Below are 26,760 nucleotides of genomic sequence, written 5' to 3'. Positions count from 1 at the left end.
TGTTGCCCAGGCTGGAGTGCAGTGGCGCAATCTCAGCTCACTGCAAGCTCTGCCTCCCAGGTTCATGCCATTCTCCTGCCTCAGCTTCCCGAGTAGCTGGGACTACAGGCGCCCGCCACCATGCCCGGCTAATTTTTTATATTTTTGGTAGAGACGGGGTTTCACTGTGTTAGCCAGTGATCGATCTCCTGACCTCGTGATCTACCCACCTCAGCCTCCCAAAGTGCTGGGATTACAGGTGTGAGCCACTGTACTCGGCCCCAGGAAGCTATCTTTTTTAAGGCAATCTCATGTCAGTTATCTTCCATGGAGTTTGATTTGGTTCATGGGAAACAAGAACCTTTGCTGTTAGTGGAGGTGTGGTCTACTCCCAGTGCAGCCTTTTAAACTTAGCTGATGGGTAGATAGAGCTCAGTCACAGTGTCTCACGTTTGTTAAGGCTTGAATCAAATCCTACTGTCTGTGTCCATCCAAGTCCAGTAGATGCTTGTCCAGCTCTTCAGGTAGTGCCCTAGAAGCCTTCCCAGGCTGGTGTGAGGTGGAGGATGGCATTCTCCTCTTTACCCCCATAGACAGAGGAGGGAGTGGACACCCTGCACACTGACACCCTCCAGCAACATATGCGCCTCAGATTCTTCAACCTTAGCTTATCGGAGGCTGGAGGAGGCTGAGTGGCTAAGATGGGCAGACTTAGATAAAGCTTCACCCCTTGCAAGTCCCACATGGATGGTCCATTCTACATCTCTTTGCAGGTGTTAACTGTGCCACTCCTAGAGGTGCCAGTCAGCATTTCAACAGTTAAGGGAGAGGGAAGAAGACCAGAGTTAGGATGGTATCATTTGCAGAGGAAAACAAGTGACTATTTACTTATTACAGAAGAAGATTGGGTCATCCAGTGTGAATTTGGAGAGCATCCTTGCATTTCATTTATGCTTAAAAGCATCAGGAAACACAGTTTAATGCAAAATTTCCTTTTGCCTGTTTTGTCAATTCATAGAAATCGACAAAGAAATTGACATAGAAATTGACAAAATTTTTTGTTTCTTTAGCACATTTGGATTGACTTAGCGGAGAACTAACCTATTATAGCTTCCTATTTTTGCCCATGTGACTTTGTACAGTATCTTTGAAGAATGTTTTATTATACCAGAGGGCAGGGGAAGGGGTGTGTGTGTTGAATCCGAAAGCAGCATTGTGTTCATTGTTTTATTCTGCGGGATCATTCTGTTCTAAAGATAGGATATAAACGTTGGTTCTTTGCTGTATTTAATTTCATTGCAATAGAATCCATTCAGCATTTTTAAATAAAAGGTGATTATTTTAATGTTAAATTCTATTACTTATATCTCTATAGAACATTCAGACTTGAATAAGAAAAGATTAGTTCAAGTTCATTTGAACTTAGTGCTTTTGTATTACCTACTTGGATATTTATTATTTATTTGCCTATGTAGTATAAAAGCATTAATTCCTTTGGGCTTATTAAGAAAATAGATCAGGCCGGGCACGGTGGCTCACGCCTGTAATCCCAGCACTTTGGGAGGCTGAGGCGGGCAGATCACAAGGTCAGGAGATCAGATCGAGACCATCCTGGCTAACAAGGTGAAACCCCGTCTATACTAAAAATAAAAAAATTAGCCAGGCGTGGTGGTGGGCGCCTGTAGTCCCAGTTACTCAGGAGGCTGAGGCAGGAGAATGGCGTGAACCTGGGAGGCGGAGCTTGCAGTGAGCTGAGATCACGCCACTGCACTCCAGCCTGGGCAACAGAGCAAGACTCTGTCTCAAAAAAAAAAAAAAAAAGAAAATAGGTCATACTCAGTAGAAGAGATCACAGAGACCCAAAGTTGAAGAAAGTAGTAGAAATTCCAGTAGTAAAACCCGATATGCAAGTAAGCAGCACTATTAAAACCAACTTGTTTTGACAGTTAAGTCAAAAATAAATATAGCTGGGGCCGAGCACGGTGGCTTAGCCTGTAATCCCAGCACTTTGGGAGGCCAAGGCAGGCAGATCACCTGAGGTCAGGAGTTCAAGACCAGCTAGGCCAACATGGCAAAACCCCGTCTCTACTAAAAATACAAAAATTAGGTGGGCTTGGTGGTGCATGCCTGTAATCCCAGCTACTAAGGAGGCTGAGGCAGGAGAATTGCTTGAACCTGGGAGGCAGAGGTTACAGTGAGCCGAGATCGCAGGCACCGGCCCTCCAGCCTGGGGGACAGAGCAAGACTGTTTCAAAAATAGTAATAACAATAATAAATACATACAGGGGCCAGGTGCAGTGGCTCACACCTGTAGTACTAGCACTTTGAGAGGCTGAGGTGGGCGGATCACCTGATGTCAGGAGTTTGAAACGAGCCTGGCCAACATGGTGAAGCGCTGTCTCTACTAAAAATACAAAAAATTAGCCAGGCGTCGTGGCATGTGCCTGTAATCCCAGCTACTGAATAGGCTGAGGCATGAGAATCGCTTGAACCCAGAAGGCGGAGGTTGCCCTGAGCCGAGATCATGCCACTGCACTCCAGCCTGGGTGACAGAGTAAGACTTTGTCTCTAAGTTAAATAAATAAATAAATATCAATCTGTCTGTCTTTCAAGAATAAGGCCAAAATAGTTGTGGAAGATAGGATAATATATGAAGTATCACTTTTGGTACTTGACAACAGTGGCGGGGCAAGGAACCTAAGGCATTGGTACTGCTCTCACTGGGGGAAAGGAGAAAGCAGGTCCAGTGGTTAATTCTGTGTACCTTAAGTATGTGGACATACATAATAAAATGGGAGTATAAAGGTGTCTTAGTACATTTTGTGTTGCTATAAAGGAATACCTGAGACTAGGTAATTGATAAAGAAAATGTTTATTTAGCTCAAGGTTCTGCAGGCTGGGAAAGTTCTGCAAGCCCTGGTTTCTGGGGAGGGCTTTTATAAAGCTGTGCCACAACATAGCCGAGAAGGTCAAAGGGGAAGTGGATAACTGCAAAGATAGAAAACCCGAGGAGCATCCTGGCTTTATAACAACCCCCTTTCATGGGAACTCATTTCCACAGGAACTGATCCAGTTTTGCCAGAATGAGAACTCACTCACTACCACGTGAAGGGCATCAAGCCATTTATGAGGGATCTGCCCCCATGATCCAGACAACTCCCACTAGGCCCCACCTCCCAAGACCGCCACATTGGAGATCAAATTTCAATATGAGTTTTGATAGGGACAAACAAACCAAATCCAAACCATAGCAGTAGGCAACATAGGAAACCAAAAAACCTGAAAATAAACTATGAGACAGGAAATGAATACAGAAATATATTACATCATATTAAATGGACAAAGACATATTAAAAGCTTTCATTCCCTAGACATTGTATCCTAATAGGTACCTATAGTTGTAAACGTTAGTTAAATTGTGGTGTTAAAGAGAAGATGCAGTATGAAATAAAATTAACACAGAAAGGTTTGCTTCTGGTTATAGGCCATATTTTATGCAAAAAGAAGGAAACCTTTGCTGGATGAAAACAAAAGTAATCGAAGTTTATTTTAAGGAGTATTGGCCGGGCACGGTGGCTCATGCCTGTGATCCCAGCACTTGGGGAAGCTGAGGCGAGCAGATCACTTGAAGTCAGGAGTTCAAGACCAGCCTGGCCAACATGGTAAAACCTTGTCTCTACTAAAAATACAAAAATTAGCCAGCATGGTAGCAGGCACCTGTAATCCCAGCTACTCAGGAGGCCAAGGCAGGAGAATCACTTGGACCCAGGAGGCGGAGGTTGCATTGAGCCGAGATCTTGACACTGCACTTCAGCCTGGGTGACAGAGTGAAACTCCATCTCAAAAAACAAAAAAGAAGTTAAGGAGTATGAACAAGATCTGTACCTATATGTTTCTGTTTACATCATACCCCCCAAAAAAGAAAAACTCAGTTGCAGGTATGAGCAAAGGTATTGTTTGAGTTGTGTATTTTAAATCACTAATTTTTCTTTTCATAAAAAATTGGCTTTTGGACTTTTAAAACTTTCACAGATAGTTTTAGAACTGTCCTTCCAACTATGGGAAATTATTATTACCAGTATGACAGCTAGCCACATTCTGTGATGGTATTTCACTTCCTAATGCATAGTGGGAAGTTGGCTTTACTTTTACAAAAAATAACTCACTTGGACTTCCCATTCTACCAGGAGGGTTAGAAACATGCAGCTACTGATTTATTGTCCTCAAAGCCCCTTGGAAGGTATAGCAGAGAACTGGAAATTTAAAAACCATTTTTATATTCATTAGTTTATCCATCCATTCAACAGATATTTGTTGAAAGCCTATTATGTGATATGAAATACGTTGAGATGTTCAGACAGAGATGATTAAGACATGTCCCTGCACTGAGGGAACTCTGTCTTCTGGGGTTTTTTTTTTTTTTTTTCTTCATATCTTCCCCAAAATTTCTAACTTTATATAAATTTAGACTTGGTTTCTGTTGAGTCTTTTACTAGTTTGAGACATTTTATTGCAGTATAGTGCAAAGTATTAGTATGTTAAATGCTGCTGTATTTGTAAGATCTCTTGCTTTGTCTGTGACCATGAAAGTCTCAGTGAAATGGGATCTTATTCCCTAAATCATAGCTCTGGTTTTAATGTTTCTTGATATTATTGCAGAGACTCTCCAACATGTGCCTTCTGACCATACAAATGAAACTTCCAACAGTACTGTGAAACCACCAACTTCAGTTGCCTCAGACTCCAGCAATACAACGGTCACCACCATGAAACCTACAGCAGCATCTAATACAACAACACCAGGGATGGTCTCAACAAATATGACTTCTACCACCTTAAAGTCTACACCCAAAACAACAAGTGTTTCACAGAACACATCTCAGATATCAACATCCACGATGACAGTAACCCACAATAGTTCAGTGACATCTGCTTCTTCATCAGTAACAAGTATGTATTAAAGCTGACCTTTTTTTCCTATGCTGCAAGGAGTTAAATGCCACATTTAAGTCATTATTCTGTCTGGCAAAAATAATATAGAAACTTTATATGCCTAGATTTCCCTTAATTCCTAATTAAATGTTCTTAACACAGAAAATCAGAGAGCTTTAATTACAATGTTAAAAAAAAAATAACGCTAAAGCCCTTTTTTGTTTTCTTTTGTTCTAGTCACAACAACTATGCATTCTGAAGCAAAGAAAGGATCAAAATTTGATACTGGGAGCTTTGTTGGTGGTATTGTATTAACGCTGGGAGTTTTATCTATTCTTTACATTGGATGCAAAATGTATTACTCAAGAAGAGGCATTCGGTATAGAACCATGTAAGTTTTGAATAGCCAGGACTTTTTAAAAAAAATTGTTGGTGCACATCTTTAATTATGATAGAATATCAAGCCAGTGCTCATCTCAGGGATGAATAATTGATAGATTTATGAGTTATATTCCCATTAACCCTTTTGGCCCAAAGTAAATTGTTTATGTACAAGCTTGTGATTATAATTATTTGCAAATGAAAATGGATGTATGTACTTAAAAAATGTATTTTACTAGTGTCAAACACACTTTACAGGAGACCAAAGTTAACCTACCCTGAAATTTTCACTTACTCATACCAATAATCGTAAGAAATACCAGTTCCCAGCAGGCTTTTGACTTAGTATGTCTGTGTCTGTTGTGGTACTAAATAGCATCCTTGGTAAAACCATGGCTTTTGTTTTCCACGACAAAGACAAAAAAAATTCCTCTGACAGCCTCATTATCCCTGAAAATTTAAATGAGTGGTTAGTATAAATAATATAATTTATCATTTTACCTGTAGCAAAACTCTCTTTTTAGATGTGCATTATCAACAAGACCTAATCCATGTTTACTCTACATGTAGCTCTATAGGTCTGATGGTTTGAGGATATATCCAAACTTTTGTTGCTCCAATAGTCCTTTTTGTTTTTGTTTTTTGAGTCTTACATGTTGTCTTAGTTCATGCTGACACAACAAAGTATCATACAGCTGGGTGCCTTAAACAGCAGACATTTAGTTCTCACACTTCTGGAGGCTTGGAAGTCCAAGATCAGGGTGCCACCATGGTTGAGTTCTAGTAAGGGCCTTCTTCACATGGCAGAAAGAAGGCGAGCTAGTTCTCTGACCTCTAATTGTAAGGGTATTAATTCTGTTCATGAGGGGTCCACCCTCACGACCTAACTACCTCCCCAAGGCCCCACTTCAAAATATCATCACACTGGGATTAGGGTTTCAACATACTCATATTGGGTGACACAAATGTAAGAGCTAATTCACTTTTTTTAGTGTTAATGTATATAAATACCATAGAACAGATGACTGTTTTCCAAAATTTGCCCTGTGGGTTAACATTTGACATACATGTGTCCCCCACACACAGTTCCTATATCAAAAAGTGTGGGAAATGTTCAGTTGACTAAAGTAAACTAAGACAGTTTACTATAAGACTTCTCTAAGCCTTTAAAATATTGATATACATTATGATTTTCCAGGATGGAATACAGTATGAACTGTTTCCCAAATTTTTAACCAAAATACTTGTTGAATGAATAAATCCCTCCCCCTGCCCCTCTTCAATGGGAGCTAACACTGTCTATCTCTTGGAACTAGTATTGTGTGGAACACATTTTGGGAAATGTTGGAATAGGCCATTGGAATCTTCCAGTTTTGACACTACATATGATTCAGTACACATAAAAGTAAATCAAACTTCTTGATAGATTTTAAGAACATGGAAGTTTCCCAGATTTTCAGGTTACTGACATAAGCTCTAAATAAACATTGCATCATAAATGAAAATTGGATCTAACAGTTATATTACTAATACTTAAACAAAAATGATAATTTAAGAACAGATTTTTTTTTTTTTTTTGAGATGGAGTTTCCCTCTTGTTGCCCAGGCTGGAGTGCAATGGCACGATCTCGGCTCACTGCAACCTCTGCCTCCTGGGTTCAAGCTATTCTCCTGCCTCAGCCTCCCCAGTAGCTGGGATTATAGGTGCCTACCACCACGCCCAGCTAATTTTTGTATTTTTGGTAGAGATGGGGTTTCTCCATGTTGGCCAGGCTGGTCTCAAACCCCTGACCTTAGGTGATCCTCCCACCTTGGCCTCCCAAAGTGCTGGGATTACAGGCGTGAGCCACCACATCTGGCCTTAAAAACATATTTTTAAAAGTTATATTTAAAGTTACGTTGCATATATTTATCATATCAAACTCACTTTAGCTTCCATGATCACATGAGATCAGACACATTCACAGTGGCGTGGCTGTAGGCTCAAACTGATTTTAAAAGAATATTAAGGTGGTGGTTTGTCAGATTAAAGGCATATTCAGAAACATTCTTTTTTAAGGTCAATACATGAAAGAATACATAAAAGAAACCATGACTAAACAGAGTGCTTTGCAGTGGCTCTGTCACCCATGTCACCCAGGTTGGAGTGCAGTGGTGCGATCACGGGTCACTGCAACCTCAGCCTCCTGAGCTTAAGTGATCCTCTTACCTCAGCCTGCTGAGTAGCTGGGACTACAGGCATGCAATGCCACACCAGGCTAATTTTTAAATGTTTTATAGAGATGGTAGTCTCACTGTTTTGCCCAGGCTGGTCTCAAACTCCTGGGCTCAAGTGATCCTCCGTTCTGACCTCCTAGAGTTCTGGGATTATAAGCATGAGCCACTGTGCCCAGCTAGAAAGAAATATTTAATAGGGACTTACAAATAGAAGCTATGTCTGTGTCTATGATTGCAGCAAGACAAGATGGTGGATCCCCATGCCATTAACCCCCAGATCTTTAACCACTACAGTATATTGGATACTTAAGGAACTTTACACAGAACAGTGACCATTTTGATTGTGCAGCTTGAAATTGTTCTAATCCTACTTTACTAACAAATAGGAACATAACTAGTTTTGACAGAAAAAACAAAACAAAGTAATTGTAACTTTTAATATATTGCAGAGATGAACATGATGCCATCATTTAAGGAAATCCATGGACCAAGGAAGGAAGACAGATTGATGCTGCCCTATCAATTAATTTTGGTTTATTAATAGTTTAAAACAATATTCTCTTTTTGAAAATAGTATAAACAGGCCATGCATATAATGTACAGTGTATTACGTAAATATGTAAAGATTCTTCAAGGTAACAAGGGTTTGGGTTTTGAGATAAACATCTGGATCTTATAGACTGTTAATACAATGGTTTTAGCAAGTTCATGGTAAGACAAACAAGTCCTATCTTTTTTTTTTTGGCTGGGGTGGGGGCATTGGTCACATATGACCAGTAATTGAAAGACGTCATCACTGAAAGACAGAATGCCATCTGGGCATACAAATAAGAAGTTTGTCACAGCACTCAGGATTTTGGGTATCTTTTGTAGCTCACATAAAGAACTTCAGTGCTTTTCAGAGCTGGATATATCCTAATTACTAATGCCACACAGAAGTTATACAATCAAACTAGATCTGAAGCATAATTTAAGAAAAACATCAACATTTTTTGTGCTTTAAACTGTAGTAGTTGGTCTAGAAACAAAATACTCCAAGAAAAAGAAAATTTTCAAATAAAACCCAAAATAATAGCTTTGCTTAGCCCTGTTAGGGATCCATTGGAGCATTAAGGAGCACATATTTTTATTAACTTCTTTTGAGCTTTCAATGTTGATGTAATTTTTGTTCTCTGTGTAATTTAGGTAAACTGCAGTGTTTAACATAATAATGTTTTAAAGACTTAGTTGTCAGTATTAAATAATCCTGGCATTATAGGGAAAAAACCTCCTAGAAGTTAGATTATTTGCTACTGTGAGAATATTGTCACCACTGGAAGTTACTTTAGTTCATTTAATTTTAATTTTATATTTTGTGAATAAGAACTGTAGAGCTGCTTTCAATATCTAGAAATTTTTAATTGAGTGTAAACACACCTAACTTTAAGAAAAAGAACCCCTTGTATGATTTTCAAAAGAACATTTAGAATTCTATAGAGTCAAAACTATAGCGTAATGCTGTGTTTATTAAGCCAGGGATTGTGGGACTTCCCCCAGGCTACGTTTTAAACCTGCAGGATGAAAATGCTGTATTTTCTTTCATGCACTGTCGATATTACTCAGATTTGGGGAAATGACATTTTTATACTAAAACACCAAAATATTTTAGAATAAATTCTTAGAAAGTTTTGAGAGGAATTTTTAGACAGGACATTTCCTCCTTCCTGATTTGGATATTCCCTCAAATCCCTCCTCTTACTCCATGCTGAAGGAGAAGTACTTTCAGATGCATTATGTTAATGGAGAGAAAAAGCACAGTATTGTAGAGACACCAATATTAGCTAATGTATTTTGGAGTGTTTTCCATTTTACAGTTTATATTCCAGCACTCAAAACTCAGGGTCAAGTTTTAACAAAAGAGGTATGTAGTCACAGTAAATACTAAGATGGCATTTCTATCTCAGAGGGCCAAAGTGAATCACACCAGTTTCTGAAGGTCCTAAAAATAGCTCAGATGTCCTAATGAACATGCACCTACATTTAATAGGAATACAATAAAACTGTTGTCAGCTTTTGTTTTACAGAGAACGCTAGATATTAAGAATTTTGAAATGGATCATTTCTACTTGCTGCGCATTTTAACCAATAATCTGATGAATATAGAAAAAATTGATCCAAAATATGGATATGATTGGATGTATGTAACACATAGAGTAGGGAGGAAATCTTCTGAAAAATACATTTAGATTAGTTTGAAAGAGAGGTGGGCTGATGGCTGAGTTGTATGTTACTAACTTGGCCCTGACTGGTTGTGCAACCATTGCTTCATTTCTTTGCAAAACGTAGTTAAGATATACTTTATTCTAATGAAGGCCTTTTAAATTTGTCCACTGCATTCTTGGTATTTCACTACTTCAAGTCAGTCAGAACTTTGTAGACCGACCTGAAGTTTCTTTTTGAATACTTGTTTCTTTAGCACTTTGAAGATAGAAAAAACACTTTTTAAGTACTAAGTCATCATTTGCCTTGAAAGTTTCCTCTGCATTGGGTTTGAAGTAGTTTAGTTATGTCTTTTTCTCTGTATGTAAGTAGTATAATTTGTTACTTTCAAATACCCGTACTTTGAATGCAGGTTTTTTTGTTGTTGTTATCTATAAAAATTGAGGGAAATGATGTTATGCAAAAAAAATTTTGCTTTGGACCATATTTCTTAAGCATTAAAAAAATGCTCAGTTTTGCTTGCATTCCTTGCGAATGTATTTATCTGAAGATCAAAACAAACAATCCAGATGTATAAGTACTAGGCAGAAGCCAATTTTAAAATTTCCTTGAATAATCCATGAAAGGAATAATTCAAATAGAATAATTCAAATACAGATAAACAGAGTTGGCAGTATATTATAGTGATAATTTTGTATTTTCACAAAAAAGTTAAACTCTTCTTTTCTTTTTATTATAATGACCAGCTTTTGGTATTTCATTGTTACCAAGATCTATTTTTAGAATAAAATTGTTCTCCTTCTAAAAGTTTTAAGTGTGTGATTGTGCTTCATTTCATTAAACTCAAGATAAATAGAAAACACTCAAAAGGGCAGATTGCAAGTGTGGTTGTCTGGGTAAGGAGCAGCAGCACCACCTGGGAACGTGTTAGAAAATGCAAATTCTTTGGCCCCAACCATGTTGAGTTGGAAATTCTGGGGTAGAGCTCAGCGGTCTGATTGTGTTTTTAGAGACAGGGTCTTGCTCTGTCACCGAGGCTGGAGTGCAGTGGCACAATCATAGCTCACTATAACTAACTTTGAACCCCTTGGCTCAGTTCAAGCTATCCTCCAGCCCCAGCCTCCTAAGTAGCTAGGACTACAGGCATGCACCACCACACCCAGCTATTTTTAAAACATTTTTGTAGAGACGGGGTCTTGCCATGTTGCCCAGGCTAGTCTCAAACTTACAGCGTCAAGCAATCCTCCTGCCTTGGCCTCCCAGAGTGCTGGGATTACAGGACTCACCCACTGCACCTGGCCAGCAATCTATTTTAATGACTCTACCATGTGATTCTGATGTGCACCAAAATTTGAGAACCACTACTCAAAGGATTTTTATTTGCAGCTGCTGCTTTATTCGGCTGGACAGAATTTTAAAAATTGGTATACTAATGGTAGAAAATCTACCATTCTCTAGATAAATCAGTTACACATCCATTAGTGTACAGTATGGTATTTTCAACAGTCTTTTTCTTCTTTAAAAGTAGATATAATTTAGGCTGGGTGCAGTGGCTCACACCTGTAATCTCAGCACTTTGGGAGGCTGAGGCAGGCGGATCACCTGAGGTCAGGAGTTTGAGACCAGCCTGGCCAACATGCGAAACCCCATCTCTACCAAAAATACAAAAATTAGCCAGCTGTGGTGGTGTTTGCTTGTAATCCCAGCTACTGGGGAGGCTAAGGAAGGAGAATCGCTTGAACCCGGGAGGTGGAGGTTGTAGTGAGCCGAGATCACACCACTGCCCTCCAGCCTGGGTGACAGCAAGACTACGCCTCAAAAAAAAAAAAAAAAAAAAAACTAGATATAATTTATATCTGAGAATGGATTTAAATATTTGTTATAAGACAACCAAGGTAAAATGATGCTGTCTTAAGAAAAAAAAATTTTTTTCTTTGAGTTTTGCTCTTGTCACCCAGGCTGGAGTGCAATGGCATGACCTTGGCTCACTGCAACCTCCACCTTCCAGGTTCAAGCGATTCTCCTGCTCCAGCCTCCCTAGTAGCTGGGATTACAGGTGTCTGCCACCACGCCCAGCTAATTATTGTACTTTTAGTAGAAATGGAGTTTCACCATGTTGGCCAAGCTGGTCTCGCACTCCTGACCTCAGGTGATCCATCCACCTCAGCCTCCCAAAGTGCTGGGGTTACAGGTGTGAGCCACTGCACCCAGCCAAAAAAAATTTTAAGTACCCTCCTATAGTCAAGCTCTGATGTCAGATTGCTTGGGGTTAAGTGCTTCCTCTACTACATACTAGCTGTATGACCTTGAGTAAGTTACTCCTCTTATCCTCCATGTCATCTGTAAAATGGGGATAAGTAACAGTACTTACTGCACAGGGTTATTGCATGAGGATTATATAGGATACTTCATGTAAATTATTTAGGATACTGTCTTGCACAAGTGCTTTTAAAAAGTCTTATTAATCCCAACAAAGCCAATTTTCTGATACCCAAGGGGGGAAAAAAAAGTACCCTCTTTGGATATTTCCGCCTCCCTCCTCACTTTGCTATGGCTTCACAATGGCCACAGTTTACTCCCCCAACAACTTTAGGTGTGGGTATGTGTCTTGCTTTTAGTCCATAGGTATGAGAGTGGATGTAATAAACATGATGTCTGTTCTGGGGGTAAAAAGGCCCTCCTAACTTTCAGCTAATCACTTTTTAAAAATTATACCTACCAAAAAATGCACAAATCAGAAGTATATGGAAATTTTGGCAAGTGATGTCACCAAAATGGTGGAGGAGATAACAGCCTTCATGCCCTGTCAAAAGAAACAAATACACACTGCTATCCACAAACCAAAATAGCCCTGGAGGGCTCAAGGGCAATTGTCTTAATATATGTATGTATGTTTGTATGAATTAATGAATGGCAGGATCTCTCACTGTGTCGCCTATGCTGGAGTGCAGTGGTGTGATCATAGCACACTGCAGTCTCAAACTCCTGGGCTGAAGTGATCCTCCCACCTCAGACTCCCCAAGTAGCTGGGACTCAGGTGCCACCATGCTTGACTAAGTTTTTGGTTGTTTTTTGTTTTTGTTTCTGAGTAGAAACAGGGCCTCACTATGTTGCCTATGCTGGTCTCAAACTCTTGAGCTCAAGCGATCCTACTGCCTCAGCCTCCCAAACTGCTAGAATTACAGGCATGAGCTACTGCACCCGGCCTCAAGGGCCCATTAAAAAATGTGCAACAACCTAGTGGAGAATTAAAAGAAAAAATGCACATAAAAAATTGCTTATGAGATCAGAATTCCTGAGACACCAGAAGATGGCTAAGAAGAAAGGCAGGCACTATTGATATCAGTCATGTGGCCTGCTCTGCAGAGGATACCACCTTCTTTTGCCACAAAGGTAACCAACAGCCATGGCCATAGCAAGCTAGTTTGCACTCCAGAGCCAAGATCTCTCTGCATGTCCACACTCCAAACACCAACTCAGCTGCCATTGAGAGCCCATGCTCCAGGCCCTGACTCCAAGGCTGGGCTGTGCACACCTATACTGCAAACAGTAAAGCCACTGCCATAGTAAGGGAGTTTACACCCTGGGCCCCAGAGCCAAGGTTTCTCTATGTGTTTACACCCTGGAGACCAGCTCAGTCATCACAGAGGGCCAGGCCTTGCCTCCACACTGAAGCCGCTGTAGCTGTGTGCACACTTGTGCTCTTGTCCCTGCCTGTTTCACAAGCTCCCATACTTCACATACCATTATCAACTGTCAGCAGGGTGTCTGTGCCCTGGGCACCAGTGCCATTACCACCCCAGAGCTATAGTCCCTTTACACATGCTGCTCTGTGGGCATCACTCATCAGACACCAGTTCCATTGCCACCTCAAGTGGGCTTGCATGCCAGACCCAGTGTCAAGAAGGATCCCTTTAGCCACAACTTCCCTGGTCGGGGAAAGAGAGATCAAGAGGACCCTACAGTCATCATCACCGAGCACCCCAACAGCCCTTACCACTGCTGCAAACACTGACAGTGTTGGTTGCTGAGGATCCCTGCAGTTTTCAACAGTGATCTCAGCTGAAAGAGCTACAAGGAGACTACACTGTTGCATCCTCACAGCTGCCAGAATCACTGCACCTCACCCAGCCAGTGCCCTCACATCCCCCTCTCACAGGGGAAGTCTTTCCTTAACAAAACCAGTCTGAAAAGTCTGGAAGAGGTGACTGCTGCACCAAATGCTAAAACATCAACGTAAGGTAAAAAGAAACATGAAAAGCCAAGAAAACATCAATATCAAAAGAACACAATAATTTCCCAGTAGCTAATGCCAGAGAAATGGAGAGCAACAAACTACATAAAGAATTCAAAGTAATCATTTTAAGGAAGCTCAGCAAACCAAGGAAATACAGAGGAACAATTCAATGAAATCAGGAAAACAAAATGAGAAATTAAATAGATTGAAATAAAAAAAGTTCCATAGCTGCAGAGTACAACAAATGAAAAATGCAATAAAGATACCAGGTTCAACATGGCTGACTAGATGCAGCTAGGATGTGCCTCTTCCACAAAGAGGAACCAAAATATTGAGTAAATCACATGAACAGATCTTTTAAGAGAGAACAGGCTGGGTGCAGTGGCTCACACCTGTAATCCCAACACTTTGGGAGGCCGAGGCAGGCGGATCACCTGAGGTCAGGAGTTCGAGACCAGCCTGATCAACATGGAGAAACCCTGTCTCTACTAAAAATACCAAACTTAGCCAGGCGTGGTGGCACATGCCTGCAATCCCAGCTACTTGGGAGGCTGAGGCAAGAGAATCACTTGAACCTGCAAGGCGGAGGTTGCGGTGAGCCGAGATCGCGCCATTGCACTCCAGCCTGGGCAATAAGAGTGAAACTCCGTCTCAAAAAAAAAAAGAGAACACTGAAATTCAATAGAAGATGGGAGACACTGGTTAAAGAGGGAAGTAATGGGACTGCGTGCTTGGCATCACCAAGTGCCAGGACTGGCCCCAGACCAGGACCCAAGGAAAGGGTAAGTGAAGGAACTGTGGGGTACCACATTCCTGCCATAGGCCTCTGAGATCTTAGCTACAGAAGAGTTCCATGACCCCACAGACCTTTAGACTGGCAGAGGGAGCTAGGGAACTACCTGGTGACCACACACACACAGGTCACTTGAATTCATATAGAACCCCAAAGGCTTCTATGTGCTGGACAACTTAAGCAAAGCGTGACTCTGGGCACCAACCCCCAAGACTCTATGTCATGCCATAAGCTGCTGCAGCAGCTGCTGCTGTCTGCCAGGCCAGGGAATGAGCACGGCCCAGGCACTCTCACTCTTATATGCCACAAAGACAGGCTACATCTGAGCATGCCCCATGCCTGCTCATCCCTCCCAAGACTGCCTGCCTGGCCATTCCCATGGCTTGTTGGGGAGGGAGGGGACAGGGGGAACCTGACCCCACAGTGTAGCCACCATTACCCCATCTGAGTGTTTTGTTGGCAGCCTGGGGGCAATTTGCTCCTCCCTATCACAGCTGGTACTTGAGCCCAAGGGGCCAGTGGACAAGTCTGCTGACTTGGTACTTGTTCCCCAGGACTCAAGCACACCATCCAGGAGCATGGAGATTTATGATCTGATCTCAAGCAGGGTAGGAGCTCCCACTGTCAGAACCACAAAGAGCATGGTGTGGGTTCATGTAGTGGCAGGGAAGCATGGTGGCCCGCCCTCCATAAGACTAAAACAGAAAGGGTACGGCCTAATAACAATGGTTTCTGCCCCCAAGGAGTCACATGGCCTGTGGCTAGGCAATTTGAATGCAGTTGGCTTGGGACTAGCATAACCATTCTGTTCTGCTGCTGACAGCTAGATACTGGAGACCTACCAGCTCAGGGGTGTGGGAGCTGGGTGGGTCCCACTGCAACGTGGTACAGTGAAAACCCTGGGCTGTCCCAGTTCCCCTGAATGGGCTCTGTAGCACAGGAGAGGCACCTCCCGGCCTCTCTGGAAGATTGCCCCAGTGGCCTAGAAGCTGACCCTAGACCCTTGCCAGCCACCTTGGCAGCAGAGCTGGGATGGGGACCACTGGGAACCCCACGGGCCCACTCATTGCCCAAGAATTCTGATACCTCTCCTGATTAACAAAGGCGAAGTAAAAATTTTACACCATCTCAACTACGTGGCGCCTGCAAGTGCCAGCTACTGGCTGGGAGGTCAACCTCCAGGGCCCATCACTTCTACTGACACCACTGGACAGTGCTTGGCCGCCTCTTTCCTGCAAGCTCCACCTACTGGCCCGTAGAGTGAACTGCACAACCCAATGTAATTCCTGCTGACTGAAGTACACAGCTCTGGAGAACGAGATAAGCCTCCCAACACCTCCACCTTCCCATCTCTGTAGGATAAAGTGAACCCGCTCACACACACAGTACACCATTACTACAACCTAAAAAACAACCAGCATTTGAGAAAACCACTACATTAAGGCTATTATTAATACAGAGCTTTGGCCCCCTCGAAACAAAGAGAAGCAGAATATGCACTTACCTTGCAATGCCCTACTTCAGAAATGAAGGATAGATAAAGACTCTCAGACAAAAGCTGCGGGGGTTCATCTCCGCGAAACCTGCCTTATAAGAAATGTTAAGGGAATTCTTCCAGCTGAAAGAAAAGGATGCTAATTATTAACAGGAAAACATGAATATGAAATTCACTGGTTAAAAAGTAAGTACACAGTCAACTCCAGAATACTCTAATACCATAATGGTGGTTTGCAAATCAACTTATATCAATTAGTATGAATGCTAAAAGACACAACTTTAGGCCAGGCATGGTGGCTCACGCCTGTAATCCCAGCACTCTGGGAGGCCAAGGCAGGCAGATCACCTGAGGTCAGGAGTTCGAGACCAGCCTGGTCAACATCGCGAAACCCCATCTCTACTAAAAATACAAAAATTAGCCGGGTGTGGTGGCGGGCACCTGTAATCCCAGCTACTCAGGAGGCTGAGTCAGGGAGAATCGCTTGAACCCGGGAGGTGGAGGCTGCAGTGAGCTGAGATTGCGCCACTGAACTCCAGCCTGGGCGACTGAGCGAGACTCCGTCTCAAAAAAAAGAAAAAAAAAAGGCACAACTTTAAAAAATAATAATAGCTATAATAATTTGTTAATGGATATATGATATAAAAATATAAATTGTGACATCAAAAACAAAATGGGGAGCATGGAGTAAAAGTATACAGTTTTTTTTAATGCAATGAAAATTATTAGTCTGAAATATCCTGTTATAAGATGTTTTATATAAGCCTCACGGTAACCACAAACTAAAAGCCAAGAGTAGATGCACAAAAAGTAAACAGTAAGGAATGAAAGCTTGCCACTAGAGAAAATCATCTAATCACAAAGGAAGACAGCAAGAGAGGAAGAAACAGAGGGTCTGCCAAACAACTAGAAAACAATTAACAAAATTGCAGTAATGAGTCCTTATTTATCAATAATAATCTTGAATGTAAATGGGTTAAATTCTCTGATATGGTTTGTGTATTTGTTCCCTCCAAATGTCATGTTGAAATGTGACCTCTGTTATTGAAGGTAGGGCCTGACGGGAGGTGTCTGAGTCACAGAGGTGGATTCCTCATGGATGGCTTAGCATTATCCCCTTGGCGACAAGTGAGTTCGTGTTCTGAGTTCACGAGAGATCTGGTTATTTAAAAGAGTGTGGGACTTCCCCCCTCTCTTGCTTCCTCTCACCATGTGACATTTGACTTCACCTTCTGCCAAGAGTAAAAGCTCCATGAGGCCCTCACCAGAAGCTGAGTAGATGCCAGCACCATGCTTCCTGTACAGCCTGCAGAACTGTGAGCCAATTAAATCTCTTTCCTGTATAAATTACTCAGTCTTAGGTATTCCTTCATAGCAACACAAAATAGATGAACACATTCTCATATGAAAAGACAGAGCAGCTGAATGGGTAAAGGAAAACAAGACCCAACTACATGCTGCCTACAAGGACACACATGGTTTGAAAGAGAAGGGATGGAAAAAAGATATTCCATGAAAACAGAAACCAAGAGTGCAGAAGACACTATAGTTTTATCAAATAGGATAGACTTTAATTCAAAAACTGCAAAAAGAGACAAGGTAAGTATATGACAAAGGGGTGAATTTGCAAGAGGATGTAACAATTGTAAATACATATGCTCCCAATGTCAGACCTCCTAAATACAGTCATACCTCAGTATCTTGAAGGACGGGTTCCAGGCCCCTGGCAGATACCAGAAGACATACATATTCAAGTCCCATAATTGGCCCTGCAGAACTCTGCAGATACAGATTTTACATCCTACGAATACCATATTCTTTATGTAGGTTTGGTTGCAGATGTGAAACCTTCTGATACAGGGGGCCAATTGTATTTACTGCAAAAATCTGTATATAAGCAGACCCACGCAGTTCAAACCCGTATCGTTCAAGGGTCAAACTGTATGTAAAGAAAGGAAAAACGCGTTCCTTTCTGATCTGAAGGAAGAAATAGCAACACAGCTGAAGAGGACGTTAATACCCCACTTTCAACAATGGACTTACCATCCAGACAGAATATCAGTAAGGATATATTAAACTTGAACTACGTACATCAAACCAAATGGCGCTAAAAGACATATACAGAACATTCCAACTAACAGCAGCAGGATACAAATTCTTCTCAAGCACACACAGAACATACTGCAGGAGAGATCATATATTTGACCACAAAACAAGTCTTTATAAATTTAAAAGACTGAAATAACATCAAGTACCTTTCAAACCACAATGTTATGTAAATAGAAACCTAAAAGGAATTCTAGAAAATTCAGAAAGATATGGAAATTAAACAGATGCACCTGAATAGCCAATGGGTCAAAGAATTAAAGGGGATATTTAAAAATGTCTTGAGACAAACAAAAGTGGAAACCCAACATACCAAAAATTACAGTATGCAGCAAAAGCAGATCCAAAAGGAAAGTTTACAGCAATAAATGCCTATGTCGAAAAAAGAAGAAAAATCTGATACAAACAACCTAACCTATCACCTCAATCAACAGAGTAATGAGACAACTTACAGAATGGGAAATAATATATGTAAACCATACATGTGATGAGGGGTTAATATTTAAAAATATATAAGTATCTGAAGCAACAGTAAGAAAACAACCCATTAAAAATATAGGCAAAGGATCTGAATAGACATTTTTCAAAAGAGGACATACAAACGGTCAACAGATACATGAAAATATGCAAATCACGAATCATCAGGGAAATGCAAATTAAAATCATGATATCTCACAACTGTTAAAAATGGCTATCATCAGCCAGGTGTGGTGGCTCATGCCTGTAATCCTAGCACTTTGGGAGGCCGAGGTGAGTGGATTGTCTGAGCTCAGGAGTTCCAGACCAGCCTGGACAACATGGCAAAACCCTGTCTCTACTAAAAAAATACAAAAAAATTAGCTGGGTGTGGTGGTGCACACCTGTAATCCCAGCTACTTGGGAGGCTGAGGCACGAGAATCGCTTGAACCTGGGAGGTGGAGGTTGCAGTTAACCGACATCATGCCACTGCACACCAGCCTGGGTGACAGAGCAAGACTCTGTCTCATAAAAAAAAAAAAAAAAAAAAAAAAAAAAAAAAGGTTATCATCAAACAGACGAAAGATATCAAGTGTTGGTGCATACGCAGGCAAAAGGGAACCCTTGTATGCTGTTGGTGAGAACGTAAATTAGTACAGGCATTATGGGAAACTTGTGGTGGTTAAAACAACTCCATATTGTATACTAATCCGCCATGTTGACTTCTGATTAACCCCAGTTCCGGGAATGCCTCTAAGGTTTCCACTTTCACATACTTTCTGTAAATCCTGTCCTTAGGTCAAAACAATCTTGATGCTCTCATAAACACATACTTACCATAAATCTTGCCTTTAGGCAAATTCCTTATGATAGAAAAGCCCTGGGTCTAGGTGATAACAGTACAGGGATCCACCATCTTACAGTCACTGGAGACATGGCTTCTATTTGTAAGTTCCTATTTTCTTTCTGAGAAACTGGATTTGTCAGCCTCTTTCTTTGGCCTCACAGCTCCTCAGCTTTTGGGGATCAGTTTACATATACCTACTCACTATGGAACAACACTATAGTATGGAGATTCCTCAAAAAATTAAAAATAGAACTACCATATTACTCAGCAGTCCCACTTACGGGTATTTACCTAAAAGATCTGAAATCAGCATGTTGAAGAGATATCTCTACTCCCATGTTCATGAATATATAAAGAAAATGTGGTATACATACACTATGTAATACTATTTAGCCTTAGAAAAGAATGAAACCCTGTCATTTGTGATAACATGGATGAACCTGGAGGGCATTATGTTAAGTGAAATAAGCCAGGCACAGAAAGACAAATACTGCATGATCTCACTTATAATATGGGAATCTAAAAAAGTTGAACTCATAGAAGCAGAGACTATAATGGTGGTTACCAGAGGCTCTGGGGACTGGGAGTTCGTCAAAGGATATAAAGTTTCAGTTAGACAGGAAGATTACATTCAAGAGATCTACTGAATATCATGCTGACTATAGTTAACAACAATATGATGTAGACTTGAAAACTGTTGAGAGTAGATTTTAAGTATTCTGACCACAAAAGAAAATGAGGTAATGCATATGTTAATTTTCTTCATTTAGCCATTCCACAGGGTATACATATGTCAAAACATATTATACAATATGTAATAAAGTTTTGTCGACTTTAAAAGTTTTTTTTTTTTTAAAGTACATAGCACAATTAATTATCACAAAGTGAACAAACCTATCTAACTCCCGCTTAGGTCAAAGACTAGAACATTACCAGCACTCCAGAAGTGCCCCTGGTATTCCCAACCATTCTTCCCTAGTTGTTAGATAACAACTGACTTTTAACACCATAGATTAGTATTGCCTGATTTAGAACTTTATAAAGCAGAATCAAGCTTCTTTTGCATATGGGTTCATTGCATTTAATTTCATAGGAAAACTAAATTTCTGTTCTATGCAAGGAATCAATATATGGTATATACAATCTACATTTTCATTAAATGTTTACAGCCAAAACCAGTTTTCATTATATCCTCTGAAAATGCTTCAAATAAATGTTTATTTTTGATCCTTGCAAATGTTGTGTATGAGAGTGCAGAGAAACCAACAACTTCCGAAGAAATAATGCATACTAAAATGAAACATTTGATAAATACAAACATTTTATGCCTCCTCTGCTATTGTGTGATCATACAGATTAGTGGGCTTGTAGTAGAGGTTAGAACCCAATTTAACAGACATCTCCTGATATAAGCAGCTGACAACCTCACAAAAAAGAGGAAGACGAGTTGGAAATCTAAGATTAAGACCTGGAAGATTTCTATTGTGAACAGAAAGAACTCAGCTTCCTTCTCTTTTCCTGCAGCTTTACCCATCCATCTGATACGGAAGGGGGCCAGGGAAGTGCTGGAAAGGGAAGGGCTTGGTCCCTTCAAATGATATGGAAGTGGGGAAGGGAAGTGCTGGGTAGAGGAGGGCGCAGTCCCTGGCTAGGGTTCCAACCCCACGGACCTAGGTGAGGACAGGCATTTTTGTTTTCCTCCCCAAATGTTGCATTTCCCAAGACCACCCTGGCCTGCCACGGCCCCATCCTGTGCCTATAAAAACCCTGAGACCCTAGCAGGCATGGAACAGGAATTAAAAGAAATTAAGGAATGTGTAAGCAGAAACTCAGTTGTATGTAAGAAAACCCAGTTCCCCCGAGAAAGACAAAGAGAAAGAGCTGGAGTCCTTTAAAAATTGACAGCCTGTTTTTCTGTGGCTAGTGAGCCTTATCTCTCCTCCTTTCCCAGGCATTGTGAAGACCCTGTTTCTCTGGCTGTGCAGCTGCAAGGTCAATAGACAGATAAACTCAAGTCATAAAACATGTTTTTCCTTGAAAAGTAATAAATGATGTAATGTATGTCTCAATTAATTAAATAACTGTCTTTGTTTCTCGCTTCTGTAATATGCTTCCCCCTGAAGAGATCTCCCCCCACCCCAAGAAATGCTTAAAAGGTAACTTAACTCTTTGTTCAGGGCTCAGTCCTTTGGATGTTAATCCGACTAGGCCAGTGCACCTAAATAATGAATATCCTCCTCAACCCCATCGGTCTCTCTGATTCCTTATCAATCCCGCCACAGGCAGACAAACAGGCAGCTGGATGTCGAGAGGGGGCACATGAGCAGAGGAACACACAAGCAGCTGGACGTCAAGAGGACATTGAGGGGAGCACGCCAGCACACCAGCAGGCCATCAACCAGCGGAATGAGGCAGAGAGTTTGGCTGGGGCAGTTGAAGGAGAGCCCGGACCGCCGAGCGGCCAGACTCCAGGGGAAAACCATCTCCCTTCTGGCTCCCTCATCTGCTGAGAGTTACTTCCACTCAAAAGCTTGCACTCATTCTCCAAGCCCATGTGTGATTCAGTTCTTCTGGTACACCAAGGCAAGAACCTTGGGATACAGAAAGCCCTCTGTCCTTGAGATAAGGCAGGGGTCTGAGCTAACACGAGCCACCTACGGACAGCTAAACTAAAAGAGCACCCTGTAACACATGCCCACTGGGGCTTCAGCTGTAAAAATTCACCCCTAGACACTGCCATAGGGTCAGAGCCCCACAGCCTGCCCATTGGTATGCTCCCCTAGAGGTTTGAGCAGCGGGGCACTGAAGAAGCGAGTCACCGTCATCGCATGCTCTGCAAGGGGGACAAGGGAACTTTTCCTGTTTCACATCCTAACCCTCTTCCTTCTCATCTCAGGAAAAGATGGCCTTTCTGTGCAAAAACATCTAGATTTATCACCTCCCAGCTACTCAAAGACTTTTCCCCTTTCTATTAAAACATTAATCATAATCACTTTAAAAAAATTTTTTTAAGAACCAGGTAAAGTGCCACCTCTTTTACACAGAACTTTTACCATGCTTCAAACCTGTTCGTTTTCTATTTTTCTTCTATTCCTTGCTCTCTGCTGCTAGTGCTGCTGCTTCAAAAAGTTGAGAGGAAGGCATGTATCAAAAGGTCTCTCAGGACATGTTGTTCTATCCTGTTGCTCTGCTGTGGGATCAGGAATGGAATTTCCAGGAACCTCCAGTTCTCTGCACCCAAGGGTATATAAAAGGAAAAAAATCAGCTGATAAGGAACACTTCCTAACTCATTCTATGAGACCAGTATTACCCTGATACCAAATCTAGACAAACATACCACAAAAAACTAGAAACCAATATCCGTTACAAATACAGATGCAAAAATCTTCAACAAAATACTAATGGTGCTTTATGAATGTGGCTTCAAGCCTAAACAACTTGCCTTCCCAAACCCCTTTTATATGGAAATCCAATTCTGCCACTACATTGTTCTTTGTGAATAATACCTAAAATCATATAACTCCTCTGCTTAAAAACCTACAGCTCTTCTTTACCTAAAGAAGTCTAGATAGCAAAACCCACAATTTGTAGTCCTCTTAAGCGTGGTCCCCATCCTATCTTCCCAACCTTGTTTCCCATTATTCACCTTCATCGACCCTACAACTACTTTTTGCAAAAATGATTCAGGCATTTTTGTCTTTCTTCGTTTTTCCCTCTTCCTGGAAAATACTTCCCTATAACTCCATTCTCCAACTTTGCATATTTTAACCCTATTTAATCAATACCCAATTGAGATGCTATTTCATCTGAAATTCTTTTTAAAACAGTCCCCATAGCACTTTATCTGAACCTCTCTTATGGTACTTATTTCCTACTTTGGATTAAAATATCTCCAAGCCTCAGTAAAACAAGAGTAGTATGCTTTAATTCATAGGACAACTCCCTGTTCTCTGACAATGCTTGCTCTTTTGCACCTCTGTGCCTTTACTTTGCCAAACCTATCACTAATCTCTAGACCTGATCCTGTTTTTTCACCTGTGTGTGTAAAATATTTTCCAATATCCTGAATTGTGCTATACTACGAACTACTCTAACAACCAAAATAGCCTCAAAAATGGATACTTTTCTTTAAGAAGTAATGAATTCTGTCTGAAACAGAGGTTGTACATGTACTTGTCAGAAATACTATAAAGAGATTTTATATTATCAAATAGGACAGAGAAAATATCTTAGTGTCCATGTAGCTTTGAAGCTGAAATTATGACTTCTATATTGACAGAAAAATAATTCGGTATTTGCTTACTGTCATGGAAAAATAAAGATATTCAAGACCTACTACTGAGTGAAAAAGTAACCTTAAGAACATTTCTATAACCATATGTACGTAGGCATGTGTGTATATACACACCCCCACACACTGAATACATGCCAAATTTAACAGTGATTACTACCAGGGAGGGGACTGAAAGTACTAGTGGGGAGAAATTAAAGGGGATTCAAACATTTTACCTTATATACTGATTGTTTGAAACTTTTACAACAAATATCTATTCTAAAGTATTTACCTTGCCTTAAAACAAAACAAAAAAAAACTGATTGGAACACAATGCTATGACTCAGTCTATCCAGGTCTGATATGAAACAGGATGCTTGCTACTTGGGAATCAGACCTATGACACTGTCTTTAGCAGAGCCCACTAATGAAGAACACAGAAGTCATGTGCAGCTCTACATTAGACCCTACTACAGCCCTGTGAGGAATAAGCAGGACAGAAATTCACCCTCACAGAAAAGCTGAGGACCAGAAACAGTTGTAAAGGGCTTGCCGAAGACCTCATTAAACGGCAGAATTAGACTTAGAGGCAAAGTCTTTGGATTTGAAATTCAGGGCTCTTTACCTATTACCCTTCATTATCAGAGCTGCTAAGGCTTAAAAGCTCCAAGGACTCGATGGTTAAAGCCTATCTGGACACCATACCAGAAAGATAACAGGACCTAACACAATAATCAATTATTACCATAGTCTTTCCATTTCTACTAAGCTATCTAAATCTTCTTCCCCTGAATAATCACGCATATCCCAATGGACCAAGTAGGCAAAAGAATCTATTATGGACTTGTGGGGCTCAATAAATAACATCCCTTTTAGGCAAGTTTAGAACCAATAAAAGGAGTCATCACGTGACAATGAAAACATCATGTTTATCATTGATAAAAGATCTAAAGGATGATGCTTTCGTGTAGATTTCCTAATATGAATGCTAGAAGGAAACAAACTTTACCAGTCACTGGCAACACTCAACAACTAAGACAGGCCCCTGTGACGCCAACATCACAGAAGGACAGAGTATGCTCTCTTCAGACAAGCTGCCTCCCAAAGAGAAAGAAGAAAGAAGGGATTGAGCTACTGGGCATATCCATGCTTCTCTCCCAAAAGCACCAAGATGATAAGCGCAAGGGAAAAAAGAGTTCCTTCTATGTTGAAGAAAACCTAACAGATAAGACTAAGTATTCTCCCTTAATACAATGCTTCTTAGATTCATTTTTTGTTCTTTTAATCAGTCTAATGGTTTTACCACACACCAGTGGTTCTTAAATGCTGGTCCACTGACCACCATTGTGTCTGCACCAATCATTGCAAATGTCAGCACAGTGAAAATAGCAAATAGCATCTTACTTCTGTTTTGTTGTTGCCTCCCACGTTCAAACAATTCTCCTGCTTCAGCCTCCGGAGTAGCTGGGATTACAGGCGCCCGCCACCACGCCCGGCTAATTTTTGTATTTTTAGTAGAGATGGGGTTTCACCACATTGGCCAGGCTGGTCTTGAACTCCTGACCTCAAGTGATCAGCCTGCCTCGACCTCCCGAAGTGTTGGGATTACAGGCGTGAGCCACTGTGTCCCGCCAGCATCTCAGTTCTACTTTTAATTTTTTCAGAGCACCCAAAAGGGTTGAAAGAACTGCTATCTACTGATAGGTTTCTTTTACATATAGTAGGGGATACTCATTGAAATGTTACACCTCTAGAAAAAATTTAGGTGTGTCTTTAAAGCTGACCATTCGTTGTCCTTTGACTTATGGAATGGCAGTCAACAAGCAATGAGTCTCTTAGGTTGCTAGTGTTGAGAAGAGCAAACTATTCAGCTCTGGTACTTGAGCTCTTTTAAGAAAAGATGTGGGAAACAAAGGAGAAGCCTAACTAATAATCATACAATTCCTCCCATTTAGGTTAAGACAGGGAAGAAAGAGATCCAAACACAAGTTAAGAATGTAGAAAACTAAAGTATGGGCTGGATGCGGTGGCTCACACCTGTAATCCCAGCACTTTGGGAGGCAGAGGTGGGTGGATCACCTGAGGTCAGGGGTTTGAGACCAGTCTGGCCAACATGGTGAAACCCCGTCTCTACTAAAAATATTAGCCAGGCGTGGTGACGGGTGCCTATAATCCCAGCTACTCAGGAGGCTGAGGCAGGAGAATCACTTGTACCCAGGAGGCGGAGGTTGCAGTGAGGTGAGATTGTATCATTGCACTCCAGCCTGGGCAACAAGAATGAGACTCCATCTCAAAAACAAACAAACAAAAACCGAAGTATGGTTTAGCAAGAGATTTAAAAAAAAAAATGTAAATGTTCTGGAGCCACTTCCACCTGGACTGTATACAATTCACACTCTACCACTTGTTATCTCTAGCAAATTACATGGTTTCACTGGGCCTCAATTTCCACATTTGTATTATAAAAAGGAGATAACATGTTTCCTACGGTTTTAAGGATTATGGAAGGCAATAAAAAACCTAACAAAGCATCTGACATTCATCTGTCTGCTCAACATAATGAGCACCTGCTGGGAACACTGATTATCATCATTAAGAGGGCAAAAAAGATAAGAGACTAAAACCCTAATCTCAAATCCAGGTCCATGTGAGAATTTTGCAAGCAGATAAAGTATAAATTACACTATGTTTAGTTATATTTTTTGCATTATTTTTACTGAATGTGAAAAACACAGAAGTCTTTAAACTGACTAGCTGAATAAAGCCAAATAAGATAACCCTTTTATAAATAGATGAAAATCATAAGTTGCTACAGTTATACTAGATGGCAGCCCATGTTAACT

At 41.0% G+C, this 26,760-nt stretch overlaps 1 protein-coding gene across 1 annotated transcript in view; it reads left to right on the top strand.

Moving 5' to 3' along the window:
- Nucleotides 1-10,522, top strand: part of TMEM123 (transmembrane protein 123) — a 56,764-nt gene extending 46,242 nt beyond the window's left edge. The window contains 3 exon segments of the mRNA NM_001243958.2: nt 4,639-4,929; nt 5,149-5,302; nt 7,959-10,522. Of these exon segments, the coding sequence (NP_001230887.2) occupies nt 4,639-4,929; nt 5,149-5,302; nt 7,959-7,983 (470 nt within the window). The 3' untranslated portion in view covers nt 7,984-10,522.
- Nucleotides 10,523-26,760: the final 16,238 nt, after the last annotated feature.

This window comes from Pan troglodytes, chromosome 9 (assembly GCF_028858775.2).
Source record: "Pan troglodytes isolate AG18354 chromosome 9, NHGRI_mPanTro3-v2.0_pri, whole genome shotgun sequence".
Taxonomy (NCBI): domain Eukaryota; kingdom Metazoa; phylum Chordata; class Mammalia; order Primates; family Hominidae; genus Pan; species Pan troglodytes.
This window is presented reverse-complemented; position numbering and strand designations above follow the sequence as displayed.